This window comes from Hypanus sabinus, chromosome 23 (assembly GCF_030144855.1).
Source record: "Hypanus sabinus isolate sHypSab1 chromosome 23, sHypSab1.hap1, whole genome shotgun sequence".
NCBI lineage: Eukaryota > Metazoa > Chordata > Chondrichthyes > Myliobatiformes > Dasyatidae > Hypanus > Hypanus sabinus.
In genome coordinates, this window is record NC_082728.1 from 23,835,176 (window position 1) to 23,847,467 (window position 12,292).

General features: G+C 39.5%; 1 protein-coding gene across 1 annotated transcript in view; it reads left to right on the forward strand.

Annotated features, from left to right (window-relative positions):
* slc38a10 (solute carrier family 38 member 10) overlaps positions 1-12,292 on the forward strand; it is a 130,314-nt gene that overhangs the window by 29,463 nt on the left and 88,559 nt on the right. Inside the window, exons 4-5 of the mRNA XM_059948540.1 lie at positions 3,224-3,317; positions 4,717-4,860. Of these exons, the coding sequence (XP_059804523.1) occupies positions 3,224-3,317; positions 4,717-4,860 (238 nt within the window). The remainder of the gene's footprint in view (positions 1-3,223; positions 3,318-4,716; positions 4,861-12,292) is intronic.

Below are 12,292 nucleotides of genomic sequence, written 5' to 3' on the forward strand. Positions count from 1 at the left end.
TTCTGGCTCCAGCTCCTTCACGCACTTCGTTAGAAGCTGCTGCTGGATTCACTCCTTGCAGGTGTAGTTGTCAGGGACACTGGAGGTTTTCATGACTTCTCTCGTTCTGCATGAGGAGTCCAGTATCCTTTCTGGCATGCCCACTATTCTAAATGTGCAATAAAAATGAAATAAAGAATAAATTGTAAAAAATCTAGCTACGGCCTGACCTTTTACTTGCCAAAGTCCCAATGAGTTAAAGTCTCAACTCCCCACTCCAACTGTGGCTTCTCCCACAATGGCCCCTCTGCTTAAACCTAACTTTTTTTATTGGTCCTTGCCAAGTGCCTAAATATGCACAATCCATTTTCTGGGAATTGTGGTGTGCAAAATGTGCCCACTGCCCCCGCTTGCTTCTTTTAAACTCTCTTTCCCGCTACGCAATCCAGTGTCTCCTGTGGCATGCAACACATGCCGACTTCCCCTGCTCACTTCGTTTATGCTCACTCTCCCTCTACGTAATCCAGTGTCTCCTCAGAACTGTGTGTGCAAGGAAGTGGTGGGGTGGGTGTCTCAGTCACCAATGAACTTGTTTTGGTTGCCCCTGGGGATTGCAGAGAAATTCTTCAAGACTATTTTTTCACTGCTGGCTAAAGCTGTTTGCTGAGTTCATCTTCCATGGGACATCCAATAAATCTCGGTGCTATTATGGTGTAAGTGTCATGGACTAGTTTGTATGATATTTTCATATGTTTTGTTAGACTCTGGCAGAGGTGAAATATACCTACTTAATGAAAAGCAAGAAAGTATATTATACAGCTTTTAAAATCTTAAATATTCAGAGAGGAAAAGGAAAATATAAGATAGAAATGCTCATGAAATCTACAAGCTTTCATTTTCAACTGATAACTGTTAACACTTGCATCCTATTAAAACTCTGATCACATTACTCCAGAGGTCATTTACAATTTAAAATGTAATATTTCAGTCTTGACATCTAATCTATGCAGCTGAATAATTGTAGAACACTATTCTTTGCTAATTATAGACTTCCTTTCTTCAGTAATTAGAGTATAATTGCCTTGGACTGAAAGGACAGGTCTCTACTGCTTGACATCTTTTTTACATCTTTAGTTGAAATAAAGCTTTGTGAAATTGTAGAAAAGTGTTTTCAATTTTTTTGTTTTTATATTGTCTCAGGATACTGTTATTCTACTGTAATTTTATGGAAATAAAGTAGTAGAACTTGAAATTTAAATTCATGGTTTCTGTATTTTTCCTCAAATGAAAATGCTTCTAATGATCACCATCATCACCATCTGGCTTTGGACTGGCTCAATATAACTAAGCACTGTTAAGAACATATGTCAAAAGATGTTTAGGCAATCTAGAATCTTTCCAAACTAAGGCAGACAACTTTTGCTCATTCTGACACACTTTTCTGAGTACAGAAAGCCAACTGTACAGTGCACTATTTTGCCAGACTGGTTTATTGGCATGCGGTCATTGACCTGTAAGTGTGCATAATGATCTACGTTCATAAAAGAAGAGTGTTTATGACATTAGTATCTGAGTGCTTCAAGTTGGATATCCTTTTTTTAATGTATGATACTTTCCAGTTTGTTTCCCTGCCAAATGGGTTGCATCAGAAGTGAATGACTATACTCTTAGTCTAGTATATGGTGTAATTGATCAGCCTTGCCAATAACAGCTGATGTCTTCCGATAATGAATTTTCTTGTCTATCTTGTTAAAAGTTTACCATATGAATTTTTGTGCCATCTGCAACAATTGATTCCATGGCAGATCCACAGTTGTGCCATATTGTTTAATGGTACACCAAAGGTGCACAAAAGAAGTGCTGCATCATTTAGGAGTTATGTTTGATATATATAGTTGTGTTGAACTGATTGACTTTTTTTTCCAAATTAATTCCTTAACACACAATGTTAATTAAAAAATCCAGATATTCTAGTTATGACCAATTGCTTAGCCAAAATTTGGCACTGAAATACTAGGTAAATTATTGGCAATTTATCTCAACATTTCTCTTCGAACAACGCGCACAAAATGCTGGAGGAACTCAGCAGGCCAGGCGGCATCTATGGAGAAGAGTACATTGGATGTTTCGGGCCAAGACCCTTTATCGGGATCTTAGGTTCAATTAACATTTCTCGTCCTCTTTTTTTCTTCCTCATCTCGGTAATTTTTTTTAAGTTCTTATTTCCTCTACATTAACATGTTGACCTGTTTCTGCTTGCCTACTTCTGCTTTCTTCAGTCTTACCAAATCATAACTAATCCACCATACCAAAATTGATACAGAGGAAGGAAGATCTATGCTGTAGGAAAACACTAATGACTGCCCAAATGATCACAAATATGCCAAATGACATTCAGTTCAGAGAGTGTGATGGGTAATGCTTGAATGTTGAAACTACCATTAAAACTTTAAATTGTTCCTTAAAGCTAGAAATGGAAAAGTCAGAAAAGTACATGAATAAGTGCTAGTTTAAACAGTAAAGACACATTTGTTCTCTAACAAAAGCTCATATTGGGATGAATGTGTGCCTTGCACTTGTTTGTTACAATAGGGAGGTTTTGTGGCAATTAGGGGAATACACCCAAATAAACTAGAGGAATTTAAAAATTGCTAATGGTTTTAGTTGACAAGTATTTGATGTGTTTTTCTGTGTGGTTTGTATTTATTTAAACCCTGTTTCATATCTGAAATGGAATTTTAAAAACCAGACAAAAATCGAGCTGTTAAGCATTTATTTGCTCTCACCTGGGATTGATGGCTTCAGCTGCTGCATCGTTTCAATTTAGTTGTACTGCACACCATTGACGCCTGTACCTTTTTCATGACAGACATTTTGTTTTACAAGTATTCTACAAAGGCAGTTCTTTCATTGCAGTTGATACCATCAATCTTGAAATAACTACCACGATGGTTGACTTTAGTGGGCTATTCGATTTGTTGTCATGTTGCAACCACGTAATTTAATTTTTATCTAATATCTGCACAAATGCATTTTTCCTCCAAAGGTTTCTGGATGGTGATCTCAAAGGAGTATTGGTGCCTTCTGCCATTCTAGCTAGATGTTATTTAGTACAGTGCAGCTTAAGACAGTGATTTCCTTGTTGGTTATGATTTCATATTACTTGATCTGGAACAATAGCTTATATGACATGAAGTGATTTTTATTGTTAAGACATTAATTAAAATTTGCTCTTATTTTATAGCTTGATTGGCTTGATGTTGGGGACATGCATTGCTTTTTATGTTGTTATCGCTGATTTGGGATCAAATTTCTTTGCTCACTTGCTTGGACTTCAGGTAAGCAGGCTATTTTTTTGTCATGTATAACCAAACTGGGAAAAACTCATTTTGACAGCAGTGCACAAGTGCCCAGGCAGTTGGACCAAACTGGGTAGAATAACTTAACACTTTGGTCGTAGAGCAGGGGTTCCCAAGCTGGGGTCTATAGACTTCTTGCTTAGTGATATTGGTCCATGGGATAAAAAAGGTTGGGAACCCTATACATTGATTAAGATAGTACAGAAACAGGACTGTCAGCCCATCTCACTTGTACTGACAAAGCTATCTAGTTGAGGTGGTTACATTTTCCTACGTTTGGCCCATCAATCTAAACTTTTCCTATTAGCTGCATCCCTAAGTTACTTTGAAGCATTATAATTGTACTCTGCCACTTCTTGCAGCTTGTTCTGTATACCTACCATTGTGTGTAAGGGGGAAAGTTGTCTCTTGGGTCCTCTTTAAATCTTTTCTCTCTTACCTTAAACCTATGCCCTCTAGTTTTACACTCCCATACCATGGGGGAAAAGGCTACACCATTCACCTTACCCCCCTCCCCACTAATTTATATATCTCCATAAAGTCTTCTAAACTTTAGGGGGAGAAAAGCTACAGCCTATCTAGTTTATCTGTATCTTGCACGTTTTCTTGACATCCTTGCTATAGCTAGGCAACCAGAACTAAACACAATGCTGGAGTGACTGTTGTACTGGACGACAAAGTTAAGGAGAGCCACAATTACATAACGAAGTCCCTGCAACCAGATGAAAAGTGTATGTACTGTGTATTTTAAAAGTTGATTGGTACTGCTAACCTAGTTCATTACAATTTCATTAGCAACAGAAGATTATGTACTCTCATTAAAGGATGTTAAAGTCATGTAACTATGCCAATTGATTTACATTATGTAAAATTCCCATTTCTTTGGGAGTTCAAGTGATCAAAAGTTGAACAACAGATTTTATGACATGTATATATGCCAGTGATATTAAACCTGATTCTGAACCTGAGTTCACTGAATACCCCATAAACTTGTCTATAACTCCAAACAGAGTAACTTTTGCAGCCCATTTTTTTGTTTCCTCTCTAGGGGATTAGCTAGTTTGAATTTTTTTACGGTCAAATGGTCCAACTACACAAAAGCCCTTGAGTTTTAAGTTTTATACTTCTAATGCTGCATTTAACTGACATAATTGAACTTTTATGTCACAACCATAAACCATTTAGGATTCACTTTGGTTATTTTATCTGAGTATTCAAAGTACATTATAGTTACATCAACCAGTTTTGTATGTTAAATGTACTTTTAGATCTTGTCATCAATTTACTATAGGAATATGTCTCCTGAAAAATCCACCGTGTCTAGTCTGGGTAAGAAAAGTATGACTTTTTAGTTTTACTGCCTTTTTTTTTGCTTTAGGTAACGCAAGGAGTCCGTGTGTTCTTGCTGTTTGCTGTGTCTGTATTTATAGTGCTGCCATTGAGTTTACAGAGGAATATGATGGCTTCTATACAATCCTTCAGTGCTATGGCTTTAATATTCTATACGCTCTTCATGTTTGTGGTAAGTATCCTCATTTATGTTCTGCTGTCTAGTTATCTAGGATATTTTCAGTTTACTTCTGTTTGGTCACAGCAATTCGATGAACAGATTTTAAACATAGCTGATTATGCCTCAAGTTGTAATTGGAGTTGGCTTTGATCTTTCTAAGGTAATATTGAGCAGTTAATTCCTAAAATAGTGAAAAGATTCAATGTATTAATGTATTTAAAATATATTATGCAGTACTTGCTTACCAGAGACATATAAGATTTTATTCCGTCATTATTCTGAGCGCAAAATGTTTTAATATCCTTTCCTTTTTACCAAATAGTTAAGCTTTGGCACACATTCCCGAATGGGAGCTGAATTCCCATTGTTATAACAAGGATGAAGTTCTCCTTGGCCTTATCTACAATCCCACGAAGTTCCATATCCAGCACATTATTCTCCTCAATGTCTGCCATCTTCAATGGGAACCTACCATTAAAGAGATCCTTCCCCACCCTGCCCACTCTCTACAGGCTTTGCTCTCCATGACTCCATTGTCCATTCATCCCTCCCCACTGAATCTCCCTCCTGCCACTTATCCCTGCAAGTGAGGCAATGCTACACCTGCTTCTTCACTTCCTTCCTCACCACTGTTCAGGGCCCCCACAAGTCCTTCATGGTCAGGCAACGCTTCACTTGTGAATCTGTGGGGGTCATCAGCTGTATCCGGTACTCCCAGTGCAGCCTCCTCTACATTGGTGAGATCTGACGTAGATTGGGTGACTGCTTCATCAAGCACCTTCATGCCATCTGCTGCAATAGGTGGAATTTCCCAATAGCTACCCATTTTAATTCAAATTCCCATTCCCATTTTGATATGTCGGTCTCTACTTCTCTACTGCCACAATGGTTGGAGGAGTAACACTTCACATTCTGTCAGGGTAGCTTCCAGCTTGATGGCATGAACATGTCTTATCTCTAACTTCCGGTAACTTATTTCCCTTCCCCTTCTCCCTTTTCAGTTCCCAATTCTGAATCCACTCTTACCCCTTCACTTCTTCCCACCTGCCCATTTTCTCCCTCTTGTGCTCCACCTTCCTTTTCTCCCATTCCTATCAGATTCCTCCTTCAGTTCTTTTGCTTTCCTGCCTATCAACTTAAAGCTTCTTACTTCATCCCCCTCCTCCCTCACCTGTCACCAGCCAGCTCGTACTACTTTCACTTCCCCCACCTTATTATTCTGGCTTCCTCCTCCATTTCCAGACCTTTGGGTCTTGGCCCAAAGTCTTGACTGTTTACTCCTCTCCAAAGATGCTGAGTTCCTCTCGAGTTTTGTGTGTTGCTCTGGATTTCCAGCATCTGCATGATTTCTTGTTCATGAGCTAAATTATTATGTTAGCAAAATAGACTTAATTTTGATATTGTAATTGTATAATAATCCAGAGACAAAATTGTACAAGGCAATTGTTAAAATTATACAAGGGATTGGTGAGGCCAAATTTGGAGTATTGTGTATGGTTCTGGTCACCAAATTATAGGAAAGATGTCAACAAAACAGAGAGAGGACAGAAAAGATTTACTGGAATGTTACCTGGGTTTCAGCACCTAAGTTAAAGAGAAAGGTTAAACAAGTTAGCTATTTATTCTTTGGAGCATAGAAGGTTAAGGAGGTACTTGATAGAAGTATTTAAAATTATGAGGGGGATAGATAGAGTTGATGTGGATAGGCATTTTCCATTGAGAGTAGGGGAGATTCAAACAAGAGGACTTGAGTTGAGAGTTAGGGGTCAAAAGTTTAGGGGTAACACGAGGGGGGAGCTTCTTTCCTCGGTGTGGTAGCTGTGTGGAACGAGCTTCCAGTAGAAGTGGTAGAGGCAGGTTCGATACTGTCATTTAAAAAAAAATTGTATAGGTATATGGACAGGAAAGGAATGGAGGGTTATGGGCTGAGTGCACGTCGGTGGGACTAGGTGAGAGTAAGCGTTTGGCGTGGACTAGAAGGGCCAAGATGGCCTGTTTCCATGCTGTAATTGTTATATGGTTATATGGAATGAAGGTTTGTTAGAATATACTTAATGCCATGTTTGGTAATTTTATAATACTTTATTTTTAAGAAAACTTGAATAAACTTCAGAAAAATGGGTAACATTGAAAGGATTACTTAAACATTTTTGTAGTTTCTTGTTTTGTATTTGCAGCTAGAATAAATTTGCAGAAAGCTTTAACTGAAACATGTACTAATGTCAGTTCACAGCCTTTAGAGTCAGAGTTGTACAGCACAGAAGCGGTCCTGTGGCCCAACTGAACTATGCTAACCCAGGTGTCTTTATGAGCTACCGTAGATTCCGGACTACAGAGTGCACCTGATTAAAAGCCGCACGCTCTAATTTTAGAAAGAAAATCAATTTTGTACTTGTACAAGCCGCACCGGATTTTAAGCCGCAGGTGTCCCACGTTGTAATATGAGATATTTACACAGAAAGATATTACACGTGAGGATTTTTTAACTTTTAATTAAATCCGTATGGTAACATAAACAAATATATATTGCAAATGCTTTTTTTCGAACAGTGCCTGTAACATAGCTACTTTTAAATATACATACGTATCGGTAACACACAAATTACGTTGCGTATACTTTTTTACTGAACAATGCACGAACAACATTCCAATATCTCCTAACGACTGGTAAAAAAAAATATATATACTGCAGCCTACCAGGAAAAGTTATTGATCGCCTTCTTCATCTTCCTCCTGCGCACTAAAACCATCAAAGTCCTTCAGTGTCCGAATTGAATAAAACCTCAGGATCTCGTCACTCACTTCAGTCTCTTCGTTGTCGCTCTCACTTGAGCGCACGCAGTTCTCTTCATCACGCAGCAGTCCAGCCTTTCGAAACCCGCTGGTGATGGTGGAAGTTGTGACACCGCTCCACGCATTTAGGATCCACTGGCAGACTTGAGTTAAAGATGCTCTTCGCATGCGTCCTGTTTTGGTAAAGGATTTCTCGTCGCTCATCATCCAAGCCTCCCACTCAACGCGCAGCGCCACTTTAAATGCCCGGTTCACGCTGATGTCCAGTGGCTGCAAATACTTCGTGGTGCCCCCAGGAATCATGGCTGGAATTGAGTTTGTACTCTTGATGGCAGCTTTCACTGAACTTTCATTGTCAGCCGCTTAAAAAATCACCATCAGTGGAAGCTTTAGTCCGGATGCTGTGCAGCTCAGAACACAAGTAAAATGCGTTCTCTCATGGCCACTTGTTTTCAGTGTGATGGACGAGTCACCTTTTTTATTAACAGTCCGAGTGAGAGGCAGGTCAAACGTCAAAGGTACTTCATCCATATTTATGATATCATCTGGCCCGATGGAATTCTCCGCTATCTTTGTTTGAGTGAATGTGCGGAAGTTAGCAAGTTGTTCCTCGTGGTCGGGAGGGAGCTGCTGACACAGAGTCGTGCGTACCCTGACGGACAGGCCTTTTTGTCTCATAAATCTAAAACACCACGATGGCCCACCTCTAAAATCTTCGATTTTCATTTTGGTGGCGATTGCTTTAGCCTTCAGTCTGATCTGCACGGTGGAAACACCGCGGCCGCCTGCTCTCTGTGTGTTAACCCAGTCTTCAAGAAAGTTTGCAAGTTCGGGCCATCTGCTATGATTACCTCTGAAAGCTTTTGTCGTCTTTTTGCATTGACTCAGTTCTTCACGCTGGCGTCTCCACCGTCTCAACATCGATTTATTTATGCCAAGATTATGTGCAGCAGCTCGATTTCCTTCTTCACCCGCCAGATTGATCGCCTTTAACTTAAAAGCTGTATCATATGCTTTTCTTCGAGTGTTTTCCATGTTGATGAGGGTGAGTACAAATGACTGATTTACAATAATTTAATTGTGAAAGTGCGCTTGATTTATCGTACAATTTCATTGGACCTCTGTGAACTACTCATCAATTTTATTGGTCTACTGTTATGAGGCAAAATGTTTTTGGCGGCATGAAAAAAAAACATGCATTAGCCGCACCGTAGTATAGGCCGCAGTGTTGCCGCAGTGTTCAAAGTGTGGGAAAAAAGTAGCGGCTTATAGTCCGGAATTTACGGTAGTTACATTTGTTTGGTTTGTAGCTCCCTAAATAGTTTCTAGTCACATAACTGTCCAAATGTCTCTTAAACATTTTAAATGTTATCTGTCTTTACCATTTCCTCGGACAGCTTATTCCATATACCCACTACACTCTGTGGAAACACTTGCCTCTTGGTTCTCATTTAAATTTTCCCCTCTATCTTAAAACTATGCTCTTTAGTTTTAGACTCCCCTACCCTGTGAAAAAGGATGACAAACTGTCTTATTTTTGTCCTTCATGATTTACAAACTCTTTAACATCATTCCCAGGCCTCCTTTGTTCCAGGAGAAACAGTCCCAGACTATCTAATCTCTCCTTACAATTCAACCCTTTTTGTTCCACCAATCATCTTTGTGAATCTTTTTTGGAACCTCCTCTTAATCACACCCTTTCTCTAGTATGGCGACTAGAATTGCACCTGGTATTTCGGGTGAGGTTTCACCAATGTCTTAAATAGTTGTTCCCAACTTCTGTACTCAAATGCCCAGTAAGATGAAGGCAAGCAAGCTGTATTCCATGTTCTTCACATTGTCCACTTTTTTTCACTATTTTCGGAGAGCTAGTACTTGTATCACTAGGTCTCTGTGTTTTGCATGTTTCCCAGGGCCTGGTTGTTTATTGCATGGGTCTTGCCTTGTTTTAACTTCCTAAAATGCAATGCTTCACAATTGTTCATGGTTAAATTTCATTTGCCATTTCTTGGTCCACTTCCCGAGTTGATTTATATCCTGTTGTAGCCTTAGACAACTCCCACTCTAGTCCACACTGCCAACTTTGGTGTCATCTACAAGCTTACTAATCATGTCACCTGTCGTCTTTTGGTAATGTATATGAAAATCTGCCATTGGACACAGCACCTATTTTTGATGCACATCTCGAGTTACAGGATTCCAATGTGAAAACAGCCCTCGACTACCATTCTTTCTCCTCCAGCTAAATTAATTTTGTGTCCAATTGCCAAACCCAACCTGGATCCCATGTGATCTCACCTTCAAGACCAACCTATCATGTGGGACCTTGTACACAAGAATGGTCCTGGGAATGAAAGAATTAACGTGGGTAGAGCATTTGACAGTTCATTGCCTATATTTGCTGGAGTTTAGAGGGGTGGGGGAGGGGTCTCATTGAAACCTATCAAATATTGAAAGGCCTAGAGAGAATGGCTGTGGAAAGGATAAAGGATGGGTTCTATATTGAGGAAGTCTAGGACTAGTGGGCACAGCCTCATAATAAAGGGATGTCCGTTTAGAACAAAGATGAAGAGGAACTAGTAGAATTCTTTGCTACAGATGGCTGTGGAGGCCAGGTCATTGGGTCTATTTAAAGTGGTGGTTGATAGGTTCTTGGTGAGTAAAGGTGTCACAGGTTACAAGGAGAAGGCAGGAGAATAGGGCTGAGAGGGTAATAAATCAGCCATGATGGAATAGCGGAAGACTCAGTGGGCTGAATGGCCTAATTCTGCTCCTTTGTATTATGGTCTAAAAACTCTGCTGAAATCCATGAAGTCTACCAGCTAACCTCGTCAATCTTCTTGGTCACCTTGGCAAAAAAAACTCAAATTCATGAGCAATGAATTAGCATGCACGAAGTCACACTGGCTACCCTTAATTAGATTTTGCTTTTCCAAATGCAGATAGATTTTGTGTCTCAGAATCCACTTTAACTTTCCAACCAATGATGTTGGGCTCACCAGCCTGTAGTTCCTTTGCTTGCCTTTGTAGCACTTAAATAAGGACACAATCTTAGCCACTATCCAGAATTCCAGTATATCACTTGTGGCTAAGGATGTCACGACCCCTGTAGTTTCTTTCCTTACCTTCCACAGCATCCTAGTGTACGCTTGATCAGGCCACTGGGATTTATCCATTTTTATGTGCCTCAAGACCAGCAAGGCATTTGACAAGGTCCCTTGTGTTTGGTAATCCATGGTGATAGAGTAGTTGGAATTTAGAATTGGCTTTGCCGTAAAAGACAGAAGGTAGTGATTAAAGTGTACTAATTTGGATGAAGGTTCATGTCCACTGGTGTTCCACCAGGATCAATGCTGGAAACTCTGTGATATATATGAATCACTTGAACAAAAATGGCTATACGTGGGTTAGTAAGTTTGCAGATGACACAAAGATCGGTGGCGTTATGGACGATGTAATGGACTCTAAAAAGGTATAGCAAAATATTGATCATTACAAATGTGAGTGGAGAAATGGTAAATGGAGTTTAATCCAAGCCAGTGTGAAGTGTTATATTTTGGGAGGCCTAACGTAAGGGCAAGTGTACAGTAAATTGTAGTGCTGATATGCTGAGGGATCTTGGGGTATATCCGTACCTCACAGAAAGTGACCATGCAAATAAATCAGGTTGTAAAGAAGGCATATAATGTGATTGCTATTATTGGTTGTTTGAGATGTTGAATGCAAGAGTCAGGGAGTCATGGTTGTGGCAAAAATAAAACTTTGGTGAAGCTGCACTTGGAGTATTATGTGCTACACTAAGGAAGGTTGTGGAGGCTTTGGAAAAGATGCAGAAGAGTTTTGCCAGAATGCTGCCGGAATTAGGGTATAAACTTGGAGAAGTTGGACATACTAGGATTGTGTTCTCTGGAGCACTGGAAGCTAAGAGAAACCTGATTAAAATTTCACAAGTTAAGAAGCACAGATAAGGTAGGCAGTCAGTCTTGCCTGGGGTAGAAATTGCAAGTGCTAGAGGACATAAGTTTTAAGGTGAAAGAGGTGAAGTTTAAAGATGATGGGCCTGTAAGCTTTTTTTTACACACTTGGTAGGTGCCTAAAACGGTAGTGCTGGAAGCAGAAATGATAGTGACATTTGAGACTTTTAGGTAGACACATGGACATGCAGGGACTGGAGGGATATTGATTATGTACAGGCAAAAGAAATAGTCTAATTTGTCATCGCCTTCAGTGCAGGTATCGAGAGCCAAAGGGGCTGTTTCTGTTCTGTACTGTTCCATATTCTACCTCTTCTTGATCACGATTCACATTTGTTAATTTAATATCATCTTGTAATATTTTAGGCATATTTCAGTTAGATTTGTTTTCCAATTTAGATTTGAAACCAGAAGTAACCTTAAAAGATTTTCATAAAATTTTGGATCATTTTCAGCCCTTGCAAAGGTTTGTTAATACAGCATAAGATTTCTCTGTAATGTTTTCCCATCTGAACAAAATAATGATTTTCATGATCAGCTCAGTCCAATCTTCCCATATGAAATCCCATGATGTTTTTCTTGATGCCTTAAAGCTCTTCCAGCCTGGCTGAGGTTTGGCTTTGAGACTTAGTGCAGCATATGTCCTCGTACTGCAAAAAAAATTGCTGCATTGATCT